This window comes from Mytilus edulis, chromosome 14 (genome assembly GCF_963676685.1).
Source record: "Mytilus edulis chromosome 14, xbMytEdul2.2, whole genome shotgun sequence".
Classification (NCBI taxonomy): Eukaryota; Metazoa; Mollusca; class Bivalvia; order Mytilida; family Mytilidae; genus Mytilus; species Mytilus edulis.
The window spans coordinates 59,456,685-59,479,391 of NC_092357.1; the positions used below are offsets into that span (position 1 = coordinate 59,456,685).

A 22,707-nucleotide genomic window follows, 5' to 3' on the forward strand; every position below is an offset into this window, starting at 1 on the left:
TATTCAATGGTTGTCGTTTGTTTATGTGTTTCATATTTGTTTTTCGTTCATTTATTGTACAAAAATTAAGCCGTACGTTATCTCGTTTGATTTTTTTTACATTGTCAGATAAGGACCTTTCTTAAGCTGATTATAAGGTATCGACTTTGCTCATTGTCGAAGGCCAAATGGTGACCCATAGTTGTAAATTTCTGTGTTATTTTTGTCTTTTGTGGGGAGTTGTTTCATTGGCAACCATACCACATCTAAATTCTTTTTTATAATCCTGCTCGGAAGCCTACTTTCACTTCCTCTTGAGTATGTTACAACAGTTATATACATGTTATGATTGACAATTTATAACTTATGTACTGGCTAACGGAAGAGATTTATAATGATCAAAACGACCCTGTAAGTAACATGTACACAAACAACGCAAATGAAACACAAATTCGGCAAAAAAGAAATAAAAAAAAATCAGCGCAATCAGACCTGTGCAAATGATGAGTAATCAATGATAGCGTTAAATTAGAATTTGAATGTTATGGTCCCATATCATGGTTTAAAAGAATTAGGGACCAAAAACTGGCCATAATAAGCAAAACAACGTTTTTCTGGTTTCCGGACAATAAATTGTGTAAAAGTGTATTGATATCTATAAAATTATGCTACAAATATTTGTACAACGGAGGGAGGGTTTGGTTTTGTTTTGTTGGTTATAGCTCAAACCGTTCAGGAGTAAAGTGCAAACAAGAATGTAAACACAATACACGGATGCCCAACTCGCACTATCATTATCTATTTTCAGTAGATAGTGAAATTGGGGCCAAAACTCTAATTTGGCATTAAAATTAGAAATATCATAGTATAGGGAAAATGTGTACTTAGTTTCGAGTTGATTGGACTTCAACTTCATAAAAAACTAACTTGACCAAAAACTTTAACCTAAAGCGGGACAGACGGACGACGAACAGACGAACGGACGCACAAAGCAGAAAACATAATGCCCCTCTGCTAGCGTTGGTGAAGAATACAAATGGGTATTTTTAATGATTTTCGGAATATCAGTATACTAGTAACAATATCTATAATTTAAAGCACAAGATTCATAAGACCCAGAGGCCCCCTCCCCCCTTTTTGTGGGAACAAAATGGTTGATTGTATATGGAATCACTGAATCATGACTGGAGCGCCCCCTTTTAGGTCAGTCGACGGGCCCCTCTTTATGAAAAAATTATGCATGGATCCGCCACTGAGGTTTCATTCCACAAAAGAAAGGTTGGGTCGATTTAGGGGTTAAGGATATATTGCTTAAAATTGTTATAATAATAGAGGCCAAAACAAGACTTTTTGAATACTTTGTAAAACCTAGATAGTTATTAATCAAAGAAACAAAACCCCTTTACTTCTCCGAAATCATTCCAACTGAAAATGTCAGTTTAGTTGTATACATAGAGATGAACGCGTTACAGACATAATTTTGCATTTACCAATCAATACATGTTGAGTTGTACTATTCATATTATTTCACTAACTGTTTTTCAATTTTCACTGAAGTTATATAAATATATATATATATATGTTCGTGTTTCTAAATTCATGTCTTTAATGTGTAAAGATGTTTAGTAACTTTTTATCACAGTAGTATTGTCAGTTAAAATATTTTGGTTAATCTTTGGGGATGTATTTTGTTCCCTTAAGTTAAAGGTATATTAGAGTAATATGATCTCTTTTTAAAAATGCATCAATATAAGATGCATTTTTATTTCTTTTCTATTGAACCGTTTAAAATATATTATAAGCTTATATTTCACATTCACCTTTTAAATAATTTCAATACATCAGTTTTATTTAAAATTAAAGATAATTCTTCTTCTGAACACCCCCCCCCCCTCCCCTTTTTTTTCTTTTTTTTATATGTTGTATCGAAAAGAAAGGATCTGAATCAGAATTAACATCTATTTTTATCTGTGATCATGTTTCATTGAATGCAGCTGTGTACCTAGTTACATGGGGTTGATATAAATGAAATGTTAATTTGAAGTTATGCAGTTACTGATAAGTTTCCTTGTCAGTTTTACTGGATAATTTAAGAGTGTTCAGACTGGAGCGTTGTCAATGTGCACAACTTATGTTTTTTAATTATAAAATTTCAATAGCAAGGTCAACATTCCAAAACTGAATGATTACCTTTGGAAGACAAAAGTTTAGTCGGAAGAATAGCCTGCTACAATACTGTACAGATGCTCGAAAAGCATCTTTAACTGTTGTTTTTGGGAGAGGAGTCGTCAAAATTATAAAAGAGGATGTTTCAAATTCAGAGGCGGATTTAGAGGGGACCAGGGAGCCCCCCGGGATTCTGGGGGAAGTTTGGTTGATTATATAGGGAATCACTGAAGCATGATCGGAGCGGACATCCCCCCTCTTAGGCAGTCAGTGTGTCCCCCACTTATACCATTTCTGGATCCGTTAGTTAAATTCCCTATGCTGATACTATATATTTTTCTTATCATGGAACTTAATGCATTAATTCCCAGGGGAAGGCTATAGGGATAGCTTGAATAGGTCTTTCAAGCTTTGTGGCACCGTTAAAGTCCATAATTCCTCTAAAGTCCACAACACCGCTAAAGTCCACAACAAATTTCCGCAAAAGTCCACAACGCCGCTAAAGTCCACAAACTTTCCGCTAAAGTCCACAAAATTACCTCCGCTAAAGTCCACAAGAAAACGCCGTTAAAGTCCACAATAAGAAGTTCCGCTAAAGTCCACAAAAAAGCACCGTTAAAGTCCACACCAATTTTTTTTATTGTTAAAAACATATTATTCGTTATTTTTATCCCATTAGTACAATACAAAGCATTGGCCTTTCTTCTCGGTAGTATTTTTTTTTATCAGTTTGATACATGAAAAAAGTACAGTATCACTATCAGTATATGATTTTGTTCTATCAAATTTGATCTTGATGGCCAATTTGGACATCATTTCTAAAAAGTTTGTAAATTCGTTATTTATTATTACTGCATTCAACAAGTAATTTTTTTCTTTTATTCTTTGCATATAATCACTTTTTGACATAATTAATGTACAAAAGCAAATGTGCCTCCTAATCTATAACATTTGAACGGCATGCAACAATCTTGATTATATCGTTAAACAAATAAATACTAAGTTTATGAATTCCCAAAGGTCGCCTGTCGCAAAACTTTTTACCAACGTTTAACGTTATTAATTTCTGTTATGATTTTCAGAACGGAAAAATGAAGCCAGTATGATAAATTCCAAATAAAAAAGAAAATATTCTATGCTTTAAGTTATATTTTTATCGATTAGTATCAGATATCGATGCGTTGAATGGGTTTCTACCAAAATGTCACAACAAAACCTGATTTGATCGATATAGGAAGATGTGGTATGAGTCACAGTGCCAATAAGACAACTCTCTATAAAGTTAAAATTTATAAAAGACCATTATAGGTCAAGGTACGGCCTTCAACACGGAACCTTGGCTCACACGGAATAGCCAGCTATAAAAGTCCCCAACAATTACAAGTGTAAAACCATTCAAAAGGGAAAACCAATGCCCATAAATGGGGCTTAAGAAAATATACATACACTAGTTGTTTATCTTGGTAAAGTGTTTTAATCACATGTAAAATCACTCACAAGATTAATTTCTATAAACTCACAAAACGCTAAATCTGTTCTACAGTATTAAACCAATAAAAGTGTATTGAAAAGAACAGAAACATTCTTTGATATTATATAATTCGTAAAAGTTTCAGCTTAAAACTTCATACTAGTCTTCCATTTAGCCTTTTCAAAATACTAAAAAAAGTATCTTTAAAAGAGAATAAAGAAACGAAATTAACTCTGAAAGCGATACCGTGAACTTTGATGTGACGTACATTTTATCAATCAATATGACTATAGGATAGTTCAACAATTGTTGGTGTTCGGGTTCAATGCAAGATGAACGTTCCTATCGCCTTTATTCTATATCCACATCCTGTCTTTATCCTATTTCCACACCCTCCAATGCTCATTGACACTTATTTTTATTAGTTCTGGATTTCTCAACACACAAATACGTCGGCAAGTTTTTTTTTATTTGGTCATACTTTTCTTCGGTTAGTTTTGTTTTTCATTTTTGGTGTAAATCAAATTTTTTGGATAAGATATAAACTTTGTGTTATATCATCAGAAATTGAGAATTAACGCTTCAAAATAGATAAATTACCAAATAAACAAATAAACCTATGAGAGGTCTGCTTCTATTGGTACTAATTTTGATTAAAATCTTACATGAAATAGTTCCTTATATTTGTTATGAAAAATACCCGTAGATTTCATGATATATGTATAACAACTAATTATAGGTGACAAATACTTCTGACCATTTTACTTTACTGGCTTATCGGTTTTTGAAGTACAACGTTCCTAAATGTTCTAAAAACTTATCTTCCAAAATATACATGTATGTACTTCCATAACTTCAATTGCAATTTGAGCATTTGAACTTAATTTCATACTAAAAAATGTAGCGTCACTTTTTAGCTCACCTGGCCAAGTGAGCTTTTCTCATCACTTTGCGTTCGGCGTCGTCCGGCGTCGTCCGGCGTCGTCGTCGTCATCGTTAACTTTTACAAAAATCTTCCCCTCTGAAATTACTTAAACAAAGTGTAACTAAACTTATCCACAATCATCATAAGAGTATATAGTTTAAAAAATGTGTCCGATGACCCTGCCCGCAAACGAAGATGGCATACATGGCTAAAAATAGTACATAGGGTAAAATCAGTTTTTGGTTTATATCTCTGAAACTGAAGCATTTAGAGCAAATTTGACGGTGGCAAAAATGTTCATCAGATTTAGATATATCTGCCCTGAAATTTTCAGACAACCAGTTGTTGGGTTGCTGCCCCTGAGTTCTTTGCTATTATCTTAGATATTATTATAGTCTCTAATGATATCTTATACCATAAATTATGATTTTAACCTTATTTTAAATGATTTCCAAAGGATCAGTAAATACAGGTGAGCGACATAGGCTTTTTAGAGACTCTAGTTTATTTGGTTAAAGTTTTTATTTCATTTTCTGACTCTTGATAAATTTGACAAATGCACATGTATGGTCGACCTCATACTAAACCATACGAGTATACTCATACGGTACGAGTATACGTTCAGGTATACTTATATGGTCCACATTGTACGCGTAAGGGTTCAAATCAGATATACACATATTGTCTGGAACATATATATACATGTATACGTTATAGCATTGTTGAAAAAAAACTTATAATTGTACTCATCATGTCTTTTCAATACACTTTTATTGGTTTAATACTGTAGAACAGATTTAGCGTTTTGTGAGTTTATAGAAATTAATCTTGTGAGTAATTTTACATGTGATTAAAACACTATACACAATACAGAACCACATCCGCGTATAATTTATTCAATTCATCTTTCATTCTGAAACAAATTCATTTTCCTTTTTGAAAACAAAACAAACAGTTGTTTATAATGTCTGTGCCATTTTGGTCTCTTGTGGACAGTTGTCTCATTGGCAATCATACCATATCTTCTTTTTTATATGCAAACCAAAGAGTGATGGAAATCTGCTGAGCACCACAAAATGCATGAATGTGTGGTATTCTTTATCATTATTTTGATTTCAAAAAAGAACATGATGGATCCAAGTCTATTTTTGAAATTTACGGACCGTTTTGGCTGCTGTGGAACCTAACAGACACTGAATGGAAATCTTACTTAATATGTTTTATAGATATTGCAAAGGAAATTTAAATATCAAATATAGACTCCAAATTATGTCTCCAGCATATACATAAAGAGAACGCTATGTTGGAGTTTCTTGTGGATGAACAAATATTTACTAAAAAATAAAAAGAGTATAATAGTTAGATAACTTTTCAGAAATGTTGTCTTTTTGATTGATAGAAAATCGCATAAAAATCGATAAAGCAAATACTATAATTTTTTCGTTCATCAAAAATATAATTTATGCTGACAAGAAATACTTTCTAAGAACAAAAGTCCGTGCTTTTAATTAGATCTATAATATCGGGTGTAAAAAACAGAAAATTGTCTTTTGATAATGAAAAAAAAAATTTTGGACTTTAACGGTGCTTTTTTGTGGACTTTAGCGGAACTTGTTGTTGTGGACTTTAACGGTGTTTTCTTGTGGACTTTAGCGGAGGTCATTTTGTGGACTTTAGCGGAAATTTTGTGGACTTTAGCGGCGTTGTGGACTTTAGCGGAAAATTGTTGTGGACTTTAGCGGTGTTGTGGACTTTAGAGGAATTGTGGACTTTAACGGTGCCACAAAGCTTCATTAATATATGAAAAGGGTGGGAAATTTAAAACGGTCAGGGTTATTTCTAATTAAGTGTCTGATGCTAGTATTTATCGTGTTGCGGTTAAAACCACATTTGTAAATGTGTCAGATGTTTCCGGCATTATTTGTAAATTTGCACCCATTTGACATAAAAAATAGATTGTAGGAATTCGCAAGTGTCGATAAGCTTTGTTTTAAAAATGTTTTAGTTTAAGAGGGAATGGCAATGTAGCGCAAATCAGTTCATTATATAGGTGTAGGTCTCCATTTTGGTATATAAATATCTGGAAATATACATGGACATATATATCATGTTTAAACAAAAATATATATTAGAAAAGGGACAGGTTATAAGCAGATCCCTTGTATCGGGGGGCGACCGCCCCCCCCCCTTTCCTGAAGAAAAGGGTTGATTATATAGGAAATCACTGAAGCATGACTAGAGCCCCCCCCCCCCCTTTAGGTCAGTCATTGCCCCATCCCCATAATGAAAAGTTCTGGATCGCCACTGCAGGTATATGGAGTCTTAAAAGAGAAATCGTCTTTCAAGTCAGGAATATGACAGTTCTTGTCCATTCGTTTTTGATGCGTTTTGTTATTTGATTTTGCCATGTGATTATGGACTTTCCGAATTGATTTTCCTCTGAGTTCAGTATTTTTGTGATTTTACTTTTTAATGACTGACATCTACCTCCAAATAAATGAACAAATTAAATTCAAGATTAAACGGTCTTTTGGGAATAACTTTTTTGAAATGCCTATTTATTTTGATATTTATAAACATCATACAATAATATTTCAATAAAATCTTACTCGCAAAAGGGATTCCTTGAAAATAAAGAGAAATCGTCTTTCAAATGACAGCACGCAGATCGACAGAATTTGATCGAAACTGTACATGTATCTTTTTCCATGTATGTTTCTGTACGGCTTCGTTATCGATCCGTAGCATACCACATCGTCTTGGTTATATGCATAATTGTGTAAATTATGTTTGCATTTTAACCCGTTTGGGTATTATGGTTTGCAAAAAAGATTATCAGCTAATTAAACTACTTATTTGGGTTTCTTGGGCCGCTAATTTGGGCTTAAATTCTATTTAAAAATTACCAACTTGACTGCCAAAAAATTTTTAAAAATGTATATATTATAGTCCAGGCAGGTTTCATATTAAAGAAAGCCCATTATAATCGAGTTCTTATCGATATTAAAGTCAAACATCGAGTAAGAAAAGAGAAGATAAGTGTTTAAGTATCGAGTTAACAAAGTAGGTTCACATTATCGATCAGACTCAATCAACACTGATCGATAAAGCCACCAGAAGATTGATTTGACTCGTTCAACGAAAATTTTCGGGTGTCTATCTTGCTTGACACTGATTCAAATTTCTATGCGATAACCTTTGAAAGTCAATAAAATTCGAATAGGGATCAAGAAGTAGAATCCATGCACTAGATATTCGTCGGGAAATGTTAGTATATAGAGAGAGATCAAGAAAGGTCATCATACAAATATTTGAGGTAAACGGAAAGAAAGTCACAGGACAAAAGTCACAAGACAGAAAGTCATAAATTTGATAGGACAAACTAACAGTCACACTTACAATCAGTCACGCCGTTGCGGAGGAGGCATTAATTTTTAACCTTGTCCGTTCGTACGTATACGTAAAGATGTACTAATCTTATCGGGGCCTTTTATAGCTGACTAGGCGGTATGGGCTTTGCTCATTGTTGAAGGTCGCATGGTGACCTAAAGTTGTTAATGTCTGTGTCATTTTGGTCTCTTGTGGACAGTTGTCTCATTGGCAATCATACCACATCCTCTTTTTTATAAATACGTCCGTACGTTCAAAAAAATGTATCCGTTCTTTAACTTTAGTTTGCCTTAACCAAATGTAAGAATCTCACACACAATGCTTATCACCACATAACACATATCAAGTTTGAATTTTGGTCTCAATAATTTTCACCGTTCCAGAGTTATGCCTTTTACAAATATGCCAAATTGCTGAATATTTTGTTTCCTTTCTCTAACTCGAGTTTGCCTCAACCAAATGTTATGAAGTTTAAAAATGCTTACTGCCACAAAACTCACATCAGGAACACACTTTTAATGTTCTTGATTTATGAGCCTTTATAACGTCTTATGCAAGCGGGGGGATTATCTGCATATGGCCCATGCACACATTCCCTATTTAGTTTTTTTAATAAGTGTTTTCTTTTTCAAAAGAAAACTAACCTCAGAACTAAATTGTGACTATTTTGCCAAGTGACTTTTTTTCCGTGACTTTTTGTCTAGTGACTTTCTGTCCTACATGTTTTACTGGTCAGTACTTGATAAGATTGACTTTTACTTGATAAATAAATATATCCGACGCTTGGAGCTCAATGCCATTAATCTGCGTTTTATCTGTTTTCTAGATTTACTCGAACAATACTTCTTGATCACTGGCTGACTACTGCCACCATTAATAAATCCAAACCTGACCTATATTCGACTCTACCAAACTCGATCGCCTTTTGATTCCTATACTTAACCATGCACATGCACGAGTACAAATGATCGCTACAAGACTCTATGAAAGATATCCACATAGATAGGAAGATGTGGTATGAGTGCCAATGAGACAACTCTGCATCCAAGTCACAATTTATAAAAGTAAACCATTATAGGTCAAGATACGGTCTTCAACACGGGGCCTATGCTCACACCCAACAACAAAATATAAAGGTCGATAAAAAATTACTGGTGTAAAACCATTCAAACGGGAAAAACCAACGGTCCAGGTCTGATCTATATAAAAAAAAACCGATAAACGAGAAACACTCTTAATAAGCTGTCGATCGAGGTATAATATATATCTGTTATTAGGGGCTGAAGGGTCCTGCCAGTCCATTCCATTATTCAAAATATCCATTTCATTATTTAAAATTGGCTATTTCTCAATGTTCACGCGTAATTCGATATTTAAGTCCTTGGTTACTCCTGTAATATCCGTTGCGGAACATATTGACTACATACCTTTTGTTCCTCTTTTAATAAGCTTTCGATTGAGGTATAATATATATATCTGTAATTAGGGGCTGAAGGGTCATAGCAGTCCATTCCATTATTCAAAATATCCATTTCATTATTCAAAATTGGCTAACATGTTTGACCCCGTCACATTATTTATGTACATGTATGTGTCTGTCCCAAGTCAGGAGCCTGTAATTTAGTGGTTGTCGTTTGTTTATGTGTTACATATTTGTTTTTCGTTCATTATTTTACATAAATAAGGCCGTTAGTTTTCTCGTTTGAATTGTTTTACAATGTCTTATCGGGGCCTTAAATAGCTGACTATGCGGTATGGGCTTTGCTTATTGTTGGAGGCCGTACGGTGACCTATAGTTGTTAATGTCTGTGTCATTTTGGTCTTTTGTGGATATTTTTCTCATTGGCAATCATACCACATCTTCTTTTTTATATTTCCTCATTTTAACGCATGTTGTGGCATTTAGGTCCTCCGTAAACCCTCTTATTGTCATTGTGAATCAAAATATAGCTATAGTGTCACAGTCAAATTTTTTTATACTTATTTCACTATTCACCGCTTCGAATTGAATAATGAAACATAAACCATTTCATTATTCATCATTCATTTTTTAATATTGAATAGTGAACTATGAATAATGGACGTACTTCAGTGCGGTTCATATATGATATATGCCAGGGTAGGCCAAAATTGAATACTAAGTTTTTTGCAATCTTTAATATAATGTTCATGTCGTGTTTTTGATACTTTTCGTATTTCATCGTGCACCCATAATATTTCATAATTGAAGGATGGCTAAAATATAGAAATAAGAAATATATTGTTTATTTTCAAATACCACAAATATCTGCCAAAGACCAAACGACGGTAAATTAAACAAACAAGTTGATAGATGGCCTTCAACAATGAGCAAAAGCCAGACAATGTAATAAATTGTTAGACAATTCAAACGAAGATCACCAACAGCCTTCGGTATGTTATGATAAAACATGATAAGACAGAAAGCAAAGAATCAGGTCCCTGAAAATTTGATTTTACCCTGAACACAGAGACTTTAATTTTACAGGTGACAGAATCACGTTGTTTTATACTTCGTGCTTAAGAAAATAGACACATGCATGGCCCAGAGGCGGATTTAGAGGTGTTTTTTAAGGTGGCAGGCCCCCCCCCCCCCCCCCCCAATTTTTGGTGAAACAAAAATTGAATGGTCAAACCGGGATTTGCCGAGGCATGATTGCAGCGGACCCCTCTTCGGCAGTCAGTGATCCTCCCCCTTATGAAAATTTCTAAATCCGCCAGTGCATGCATGACAAAACAGAAAATAAAAGTCAGGAATAAAAGACCAGTTTAAAAATCTTTGTTTTCTACTAACACTTTCTATATTTTAAAAAGAATATCTAAGATAATATCTTATTTGAAAACTATTTACTAGATAGTTTAGAGGATAGATTGATGTAGGTTTGTGCATGGAAGTATTATATTGTCAATATAATACTTCCATGGTTTGTGTGAAATTGGTGAAAGAAAACAATGTTGCAGGGAGAATAAAGATTTTCATTGAACTTTTTATTTCACTCTAAGTCATAATTTAAGCCCTGATTTTACACATAATTTACAGTTTATCTCAGCATGTTATCAGTAATCTGTTACATATATAAACTTTGTGGTCACACTTTCTCTTGTAACCAGATGTATGTTGACTAAGTAAACCTCTTAATGATAAACTGTTTTTATCAGAAATTGTTTTGTATAATTGGTATGTCCCTGTCCTTCCACATGTTTCATTGTATTTTCTGCTCTCTCTGGTCAAAAATATGATGATTTTGAAAAAAAATCTGGGACTATTAGATCCCGTTTACACTGACAAATAAGATCAATCTTTGGTCCAGTGTAAACGGGTAAGATCGATCTTCAATCGGACTTAAAAAGTCTACCTCTAGGGGTGGTTTTAAAAAATCGATCATATTTGATTCGATCCTTCTTTTTGTGTAAACGCTTAGATCGACCGCGATCGATCTTTTTTCAGGTGTTTGTTATATTTAGATAGGAAAATAAAAGTCAGACCGGTTCTTTTTATGCTGTAGTGTAAACGCACTGGATTAAATAAGATCGATCTTGCTTGTGCAATGTAAATGCGAACTGGGGTGAACGCGGCCCTTGTCTTTTTAAGATCGATTCAAATAAAGATCAATTCAGTTTCGTTGCCAGTGTAAACAGGGTCTTATACTAATAGTATAATAGTCCAGATAAAATTTATAATAAGAAAAAAATACAAGATTGATAATGAAAAAACGAATATTTATTTTACTACGATATACAACCTTCCCTGCATTTATCTGAAAGGATTTTAGTCCTCAACTTTATTTTCTATTCCTTGTATTTCTTAATCTAAAAAAAAACATACGATATAAAATGTATGGTAAAAAAAAAATCTAGATAAATTTCTCATTAACTTAATGACTTCCTGTTTTTTAAAACTATTGTTGAAGTGAATTCAGGAAAAAACAAAGATGTACCATAAACAATTATTCCAGCATCGACAAAGGATCTAATATATATATTCTTATCATTTTCGTGCGTAAAAATTAACTCTTAAGTAGGCACGGGGTATGCATTGCCCTGCCTGTCTAGTTTTTTAAATGATCAAACAAACTTTCAATTCCCTTTCACTATCAATTCCAAGTGTAATACGCAGCTGTAATTAATAGAAAACAAAAACTAACAGATCTTGGAAAAAGGGGGAGGGCTAAACAAAAATATTGTCCTTGATCTATGGATTCATTTTTTATTCATTTTAAATTTTAGATATTGATTGAACTTAAACATACTTTGGAGTAAAGTAGTTTTGGGATTTTAGCTACCATTTATTTTACTTAAACTGCGGAGTCCTTGGGATTTTTCTGCGTGACAATTTCTTTTTGGCTTACGGTAATTCATCTTCTTGAATATTTTGTTTTCTTGGGAAAAAAGTTCTCCCTTGATGTCTTTAGCAAAGGTTTCAGGTCCAAAGTTGCATTCAATTTCTCCTGATTATAATTTTGATAGACACCTTTGACCCTAAACAAGAAAATCTGGAATAGGTGCAAAATGAAGACTTGCTGACAAGAAACCTGTATTTGAAAGGCAATCTACTGTAACATTTTTTGCAAGTGTTTGAACGGTGTCTTCCTCGAATGCCAACATTTTATATGTGATCTATTTCTTGAATGCCAACAAACATATTTCAGTAGATGTTTATATAATAACAATAGGTGTTTTAGCACTATCTAAATGTTTTTAAAAGTATAAAATAATTAGTGAACTTGATAAAATTGCTACATTTTATTACTTTTTGATAAGAAAAATGGTAGATTTTAAGGTTAAAATTATTACATGTATTATGAATTTTAAATAAATAAATTAAATTAAAACGTTTTGACAATTCCTTGCTTTCTTTTACTAAAAGATAATTTGTGAAGTGTTTATTTACATAAGACTTATTAGATATATCAAAGAAATTTTAGTTGAATACAGATATCTCTCTAAAAATAAAAGAAGAATTTTAAAGATTTATTCAATTCCATTTCATCATTGTTCATTTTGAATATTTTATAAGTTAATATAAACTATACGAAGATTTCAATTGAACAATTTGCTTAACTTTAAAAATCATCAGAATTAATTAATCTATAAGTAAATTTGATAATTTCCAAGCTGGAAACGTTACAAGGTTTAAAGAAAATCCATAAAATAAGGTAACAAGAATTCTGATGATTTGTGACCATAACGAATCACCTTCACAATGTTATTCTATGAAACCCTACTATAGAAAATTCTAAAAGGTTCTACGGAACTAGACACTAGCTTTTGATCATAAACAAGGTTCTATCCAAGTTTGGCAGAAATCAATGACAGTTTGAGAAAGTTTTTATCATTTTTAAACCTTTTACCACAGAATGAATATTTGTGGAGGCCGCAGCCAACTACGACGGAATGTAGGATGGCTATGTATCGCTTTTGCGACAAAAGTTGCAGGCTCGACAAAAAGGGAGAAATATTAAAAACAAGAAAAATATCTGAAAAAACTGAAGAAAATAAAACATAGTAAATTAACTAACATGAGATACAAAATTTCAAAAAATTCCATCAAGTAATATGGGAGAATAATTATGTGTACAGCACACACAACTATATAAATGTTGAAAAATAAACTTTGAAGTCCAAAGAGAATTTGAGCAAACTGGATTTTATGACAATATGCACATGTTGACTTTGTTTCATTTTAAGATAACAAATCCATATTTATTTAAGTACAAATGCCGTAACACCTATTCCTTGAACGCCAACATAATTTTACAGGTAAATTGTCGGTAGATCAAAGGATTTGGCATTTAAGAATAAACCGTTTGAACAACACATTAATGTGTCATTCCGCAGCTGACCATTTATTTGGACTCTTTAATTCCTTTTTTTTTTTTTGGCATTTCTAAAGATATCTTACATATGTGTTCCTATGTAAGTCAATAAAGGCATATTGCCAAATTCCATTTCTACAAAAACTGAGGTAAATATGTCATTTGATAAATAACATGGTGTAGCTTTTGGTGTCATTTCAACGTCGCGCACGCCCTTGTCAAAATCAATTTTATCAAAAGATAAACGAAAAATATTAATTACACCCCAAATGACTATCCCCCTTTCTCCCCCATAACAGTACAATGTGTTTATCAATTTCTTCTTTTCCAGCCTGCCCATTAATGCTTGACAATATCTGTACCTATGTCATTCTCTTTTTAAAAGTGTGTAATATTTGCTACTGTGCAAAACAATTAAAATTGCAATACAACATAATCCCTTTGCAGTTGACATAGAATAAATTAAAGTATACTTATAAATATTTTGATATATTTCTTTTTCCATATCAACTTCTGATATCAAACTTTCACATAGAATCGATTCTAAATTGGCTAGATTTGATTTAGTCAGTTCTATACATAGAACAGTATTAAGAACTCTTTATCTTAAATGTAAGTAAGTCTTATTGATAATAATGTATACATATTGTGAAGCCAAGGTGGTCGAGTGGTATATATAAATATATACATATATACAACTCGTCTAAACATCAACCTAACAATGTTAGATCTGTAAATTTGCTTTCGCAAATTTTTTGTTCTTCCCTCGCCGAGATTCGAACCCATGCTACTGAGATATCGTGACACCAAATCTCCTGCACTGCAGCCGTCCCGCTAGACCACACGACCACCTGGGCTTCACAATAATAAAGCTTTCGGTGGCCGTGTGTTACCTTTCTTCGTCCGTTTTAATCTAGCGGCGTACTACAGTACATGATATATAAGGCATAGAGATGTTATTGTTACAGATATATAAGTACGTCTGAGTCAGTGACAACTCTACAACAGATTTATCCATTGGATCACCAGCAACGATGGTGATAAATGGCTGTGTACATTATTTTGGATCCTTTAATATAGATAATTGAGCTGATCTGTAACAATAACATCTCCATGCCTCATATACCATGTACTGTAGTACGCCGCTAGATTAAAACTGACGAGGAAAGGTAACACACGGCCGCTGAAAGCTTTATTATTGTGAAGCCCAGGTGGTCGTGTGGTCTAGCGGGACGGCTACAGTGCAGGCGATTGGGTGCCACGATATGTCAGTAGCATGGGTTCGAATCCCGGCGAACCCATGCTACTGAGATATCGTGGCACCAAATAGCCTGCACTGTAACCGGCGCGCTAGATCACACGAACACATGGGCTTCATTAAAATGAAGCTTTCTCTGGCCGGGTGTTACCTTTCCTCGCTAGTTTTAATCTAGCATCGTACTACAGTACATGCTATAAAAGGCATGAAGATATTATTTTTACAGATCAGCTAAATTATCTATATATTTAGTGAAGGATCCTACAAATTAATGTTAGATACAGTCACAGAAATAATTATATTTACAAGTACGTCTGAACCAGTGACAATTTTACAACAGATGTATCTATCGGATCACCAGCAGTGATGGTGATACATGACTGTGTACATTCTGTATATACAACTCGGACATTATTAAAAACACTAAAAATAACAATAAACCTTTTGACAATCTTACCAATGAAGAACGGACTGCACTGAAAAACTTGCGATCTAACAACAATATCGTTATTAAACCTGCAGACAAGGGCAGTGCAGTGGTTGTCATGGATAAAACTGCCTATATTCAAGAGGCTGAACGACAACTTAGCGATGCAAGGTTCTACCAAAAACTAGACTCTGATCCTACTACATCTTTTAGCAGAGATATTACTAATAGTTTGGTAGAAATGCATGCCGATGGTTTCATCGATGACAAAACTCTTGAATATTTGAAACCAGAAAACCCAAAACCGGGCAGATTTTATCTATTACCTAAAATTCATAAGGCCAATAACCCAGGAAGACCTATAGTTTCAGCGAACGGTCATCTGACGGAAAAAATATCGGAATTTGTTGACTTCCATCTTCGTCAACATGTTGAAGACTTACCATCTCACATCAAAGATACAACCGATTATCTTAGAAAAATGCAGGCCTTAAACCCACTCCCCTCCGACACGACTCTTGTTTCCATGGATGTTACCTCCCTCTACACTAATATTCCACATGCAGATGGCATCGATGCATGCAAAGAAGTTTGGAATTCCAGACCAGTGAAATATCCACCTACTGAATGCCTGGTCAAAATGCTCACGCTGGTACTTAAGAAAAACAACTTCACTTTTGATGGAGATCATTATTTGCAAGTAAATGGAACTGCCATGGGCACCAAAATGGCTCCGTCATATGCCAACATATTTATGGGCAAATTAGAGAAACAACTCCTTGAAACTTCCGTCGAAAAACCGCTTTCCTGGTTTAGATTTATAGATGATGTGGATATGAAATGGAATAAAAGCGACGAGGATTTAGACACTTTTATCACTCATGCCAACAACATACATCCAAGTATCAAATTTACTCATGAGAAGTCTAAATCCAAAATCGCCTTCCTCGATACTTCAAGTTCGCTCACAGAGGGCATCATATCTACAGATTTATATTCTAAGCCTACTGACACTCATCAATATTTGTCCCCTAAAAGTTGCCATCCTGCTCATCTTACCAAGAGCATTCCATACAGTCAGGCACTTAGAGTCAAGCGAATATGCTCCAACACAGAAACAACTAAAAGACAACTGCGTAAACTTGAAACTCGCTTGAAGAAAAGGGGCTACAAACACAGAAATATCAAAAAAAGCTTTCAGAAAGCGGAGTCAATTCCGAGGAGTGAACTATTGGAATACAAAGTTAAAAAGAAAAGCAAAAGGACTCCATGTGTTCTAACTTATCACCCATCTCTCAAAAACAGCTTTGGTGTCATTCGTGAGCATTGGAAATCAGTTGAAAAGAATTCCAAACTGTCCAAGATTTTCCCTGAGCCTCCAATGATAGCTTTTAGGCAACCTAGTAGTCTACGGAACCTACTAGTGCGGGCTGAAGTGTCTGATAATAGAAGTACTTCTGGCGAATGTCGTTCGTGTGGAGAAAAACGCTGCAAATGCTGTTTACAGATGCAGCATTCGTCAACATTTCACAGTAAGGCAACCGAAAATAACTATAAGATATTTTGCAATGTTACCTGCAAAAGTATGAATGTTATTTACATACTAGAATGTTCGGTTTGTGGCCTCCAATATGTTGGTGAATCAAAGCAGCCTTTCCACAAACGCCTCAATGGCCATAGGAGTGATATATCTAAGAAGCCACTTCTTCCAGTCTCTGAGCACTTCAGACAGTCAGATCACAAACTTGATGACTTTAACCGCATGAAAATTCTAGTGATTGAACAGAACATTCAATGGAGTGATGCACAGCGACAGGTTCGGGAAAGCTTTTGGATAAAGGAACTTAATGTACATCACCCAAATGGCATCAATAAGAAATACTAACAGTTTTGTTTTCACTTATTTTTATTGTTAATATACACAGTCACGTATATTGATTTATAGTGTTTTGTTTAAATTATGATATTCAGGATTAAAATCAATCGACCAAAACTTACCTGTATTATCACCTGATCTATTTTCACACCTTATACATTATGTATCAGTATTGTTAAAACTTGTGACACAAGAAGAAGGCCATTTGTTGAGCCGAAATATTTGTCAACACGATTTTATAACAACATTTTCGTTTAATAACACCTTATATCAGTACCGTTGTGCAAATCTTTAGACTGATATATATATATATATATATACTTTTTTTCGTTTAAAGAGTTTTTTATATATGTCAATTCGTGGACTTTTATAGCTTATTATGCGGCAATAAATCTGTTATTTGTTAAAGGCCGTACAGTGACCTTGTTGGTAATTTCTATGTCATTTGGTCTCTTGTGGAAAGTTGTCTCATTGGCAATAGTACGACATTTTTTTTAAATTTTTAAATCTCAAGCAAGAATAAGCTTCAGATGATATACTAAAAATTATCAATAATTTTAATAATCAAATTTAAAAAAAAAATGATAAAATAGCTTGTCTATTTACCCAAATAGAATATTAGTTAATGTCATAATAGTGCAAGCAACGGCCGATAATATGATATAAATGACGAATTACCAACCTTAGCATCCAAGTGTTAAGTTCATCGCTGAAGTAGTAGCATTTGTTTTCTTTTTTTAACCATCCGTTTGAGCATGGAAGTGAAACTGAAATTTGTTTATTAAATAATTAGCGTTTAGAAAGAGATATGCATATGACATAATATAAATGCAAACATTATTTACGGTTTCTGCATGAATATCGAGAATACGATTCAGTGTCAAATGCATGATTTGAATTTTGAAGTGTTTGTGTTCTTAAACAAAATTCCAAAATTCGTTATCTGGTAATCAACAACTTTTTATCTATAATACATTTTGCAGAAACATTTCAACGTTATCACATGTTTAGACAAAAGACTTTGGGGAATGTTTAAGAAATGTGCAAAATAAGAAATATCGACACATTCATTATTTGCCTGCCCCAAGTCAGGTACCTGAACTTCAGTAGTTTTCATTGGTTTATGTCGGTTATATATATTTCCTGTATATTGTTTTATATTAATTTGGTTGCTAGATTCTGATTTGAATTGATTCATATGTTGTATGAATCGATTTACATTCTGTCGTCGGCAGCGGCTGCGTCTACAACTATTCACTCTGTAGTTGAAGTTTTTGAAATTTTAATAACTTTCTGCCAGTTCACTCTGTGGTTATATTATCATGATTATTACTAAATTTGAATAACTTTCATAAACTATTCTGGATCTGTAACACACTTGGACAGAAGTTTGTTTATGATCAGAAGCTAGTATCTTATACATTGACTTAGCTTTTCTTCCTCAACATTACAGATAGTCTGCCCATTTGTTTTTTAAACATTTATCAAATTTAAAATCATCCGTGATTTTACCAAACTTAGAAAGAAGCTTCATACAACCAAAAGATAGTATCTGTTGGAATTTTTTTGATAATGTTTTCCTCGTTTTTGTTGAGCTTGTGACTAAGTAGGCGAGACACTGGGGTTCGCGGACCACTTACACATTTTTTATTTAGATTAGACCCATGTTTTTCCGAATAAATGATTTAATACTAGTCCAGTGTTTGGCCCTTTGTAGCTCGCGGTCACTGTGAGTCACAGCTCCGTATTCGGGGCCGTACTTTGACCTATAATGGTTTGACTTTCCCTTTAGTATCTTTCGTCCCTCTTTTACTTTACAAATTGGGACTTTGATGGATAATTTCTTTCATTGACAGTCATACCACATCCTCTTTTATCTCTAGAGTACTGTCATAGGAATAGAGACATGCTTTTTCCACGAAAATTGTTCTTACAGAGTCCTGAAGTCGAACGGCCGAAATAGACATTACATACGTTTTAGGTCATCATCACACATGTATTGCCCGATGACAAGATGTCGGTGTTTCGACTGAATAGCGTCATGTTTTTCGTGGTTATATGTAATTTGGTACCAGTTTGTTTGTATGATCTGTAACGTATCGATTGTATTTCATAATATAACGGAATCTTGTTAACGGTCGATGTCAACACAATATTGTACAGTAAATAATGACAGTTTAAACAAAATATATTTAAAAAAAAAAACGGATAGCTGAAATTAATATTTTTTGCCCTTACGAACCACTCAACTAATTATTTCTGTTTTCTTTGTGAATTTTTAGACAAGACACACACTTTCATACAAAAATTGATATACGCATAATTCTTAGTCATCATACATTATTTGCCTTATGATATTAGAAATAAAGATGTTTTGTGTACTATTGTCTTCGAGGCTTATTCATTAGTTCCATCTATGTAAGTTTTGTGTTCAGACGATCGTAACGAGGAAATAATTACTGTGTATTACCAACATACTGCACTATATTACAATTTATTAGAAATATATAATCTAAATGTATTGAATATGTCTAACTCGACGACTCATTTTACGTCGAAGATGATTAACAGCGAGAATGCATATTTTGAATTGAATTTAACTCTCATACTTTACAGATATATGCTTTGTAGATTCCTTTATGAACCAAACGATTACTTCAGATAACACAAAATTTTCAAAAAGAATTGGGTGTCTGTCTGCGTTTTGAATGTGTAAATGATGAACCAGCCACGTCTACTTAGATTAAAGACATTCAAATATTTTTTTGAGAGAGCGCAAAGCTTCTTTTTACGTTAAAAAAACTTGCTGTGAGGGGACCGTATGTGGCCTGTTTTCAGGATTACTTTATATCTGTATCCAGGTAACCCTTATTCTCCGATGGGTTTTCAAATTTTTCGCCCTTCATCTTGCTCAATCCCTCATACCGTTTTTTATCTGTGTATTAAAATTTGTACTTTTTTTCGTCCACTTACATTATAAATATTTATCACTGGACATAGACAGGAAAACAACAATCAAGTAATCAATTATTCAAATAATCTTCCACAAGCATTGATTGCCTAGGAACATGTTGAACATCTTCTCGGAATCTTATTTTCTAATGGTTGTGGTTCTTGGTCCTTGCGTCCCGTCTCATATATAAATATATAAATACTCAAGCCATTAATTTGGTTTTGAATAAAAGGAGATAATGTTATACATAAATACGACAGAAATCCAACGACTCAGACTATGCAAAACATAGAAATTAAACATTCATTGTACATTCTTTAAAAAAATGCCTATGCAAACAAATAATCTCAAAACCGTTCTGATTACAGAATACGTTATGAATTAAATAATATTTCTGGTTAAAGTATCCATATAGGCCCTACACAAGTTTGTGTGTTTGAAAACAATGCCTGCTCTTTTGTATTTGTACCGGTTGAAAATAAATACAATGGTGAACTATATTTTAAAAATAATCAAATAAAAATCATCGTTTTTAAAGGGCACTCATCCGCTTAAGTAACGTCGTAATTTTATGATCTGCCGTCACACAATATTTAATTTTGTATTGCCACTTGTTATCGCAATTGCAAATAGAATTACTGGGTTGAGAAAGAAAGAAATTATATGCAAAAATAAAGTAACATTTAAAGAATTTTTACATGGTATTATATTTATTGATGTACAATAAATGAATTTTGCGTCCTGTCAAACAAAACGGTAATTTTTAGACGACGTTACACTTTTCGTTTATTTTATCGGAACAGACTTTATTTTATTAAGCTGGCGCGCCATATATAATTAACGGATATTTATAGGCAGGTGGCAGTTAGGTCCGCTGCTGTATGCCCTGAGGTAATCGGTGCCCTGAGGTAATCGTGATAATGCGCCATTGATTAAATACGCAAGAAAATATAGTTCTTATTTAGATAGATCTTAATACCAAATTTTAATGTGACCAAATACCAAAGATGTCAACAAACTTCCCAAATGATTTTATTATTTGTATTCACCGATCATTCATTTCGTATGTACGTGTAGAGTGGGGATGGCTGGTAAAATTATAAACTTTTTTTTTTATAAAAGTTCAATTAATGATCTGAAGTATTCATTCATGACAGGGTTACCTGAGGTAACCCCAATTATAGCAACAAATACAACCATTAAACTCAAGTCAACTGAGGTAACTTTATATCTACATCACATAAACAATACAAATCTATGAAGTCCTACATTCTAAATTAAGAAATTGTGTTATTAAAATATCAATGTATACACTAGCAAAGTATGTACTACAAATTCTTTCATAACAGGGTAACCTGCGGTAACCCAAACAATAACAGCAAATACAACCTATTTAACTCAAGTTAATTCAGATCACCTTTACATATACATCACAAAAACAATATAATTTCAATGAATTACTACATAACAAAAACAGAAAGTGGTTTAATACAGCATAAATGCATATACTAGCAAAGTATCTACTAAGTATTTTGTTATGACATGGTTACCTCAGGTAACCCATAAAATAGCAACTCGTTATGTTTTTTTATAAATCCTATTACAATTTGTTTACGGAAGTTTATTATTTGGATTTCATTTGGACACACAAGATGATTTTTATGAGAGAGCATAATCGGTAAGCCTATTTATAATCCGACTTTATCATTCATTTCTTTAGCAAGAATTGTAACAATGTTCCGTAAATGAAATATATTGTTTAATCATTTGTGCAAACTTTGTACTTTTATCAGAAAAAAATGTTTCTTTATATTTTATTATGATTGAGAAGTAATTAATGCACTGTATATTAATTGCAATACTCATAGAAGAAGACCCTATATCAATACTGAACGAATAACAAGGAGATGAAAAACAACGATCAAGAGTTGTTGACGTATTTCTATACTATGTTGAAGTCCTTCCTTTAATCATAATGTGATTAAAAATAAATCTAGAGTTGTTTCTCTTTATCTGTTGTTTTACAGTAATTCACAAATATCAAAATTAAAATGATACAGACTTTCTGTATATTATACTCTTTTGTGTAGAGTTCCATCCTCTGTTTTTCATTTATAACTTTTACAACTAATACAAAAACAATCCTTTGAATTAAACATACATTTTATTACACGAACTTGTATTTACATTTTCATGACTAGAATATACATTTTTACTTTGTGGCATTACTTTGGCTACAGAGTATTTTATAATATTTTGTTGAGGCGCCACGGTGACTACCGATTACCTATACACAATGGCTATCAGCTGACCTATGTTGACATAGCGTCATAAAACCTCTGGTAGTTAAACGCGGTTACACCACCACCTACCATGAGGAGTGACCGGGGAAAACACTCGTATTACCAATGCTCCAGTAATTAGTGTC

The 22,707-nt window shown here is 33.3% G+C and overlaps 1 protein-coding gene across 1 annotated transcript; it reads left to right on the forward strand.

Moving 5' to 3' along the window:
• The first annotated feature begins 15,568 nt into the window (after window positions 1-15,568).
• On the forward strand, window positions 15,569-17,335 carry LOC139504345 (uncharacterized). Its single transcript, XM_071294417.1, has 2 exons — window positions 15,569-16,982; window positions 17,058-17,335. Exons 1-2 carry the CDS (start codon window positions 15,569-15,571, stop codon window positions 17,333-17,335), a joined length of 1,692 nt encoding a protein of 563 aa, XP_071150518.1.
• The last annotated feature ends 5,372 nt before the right edge of the window (window positions 17,336-22,707 follow it).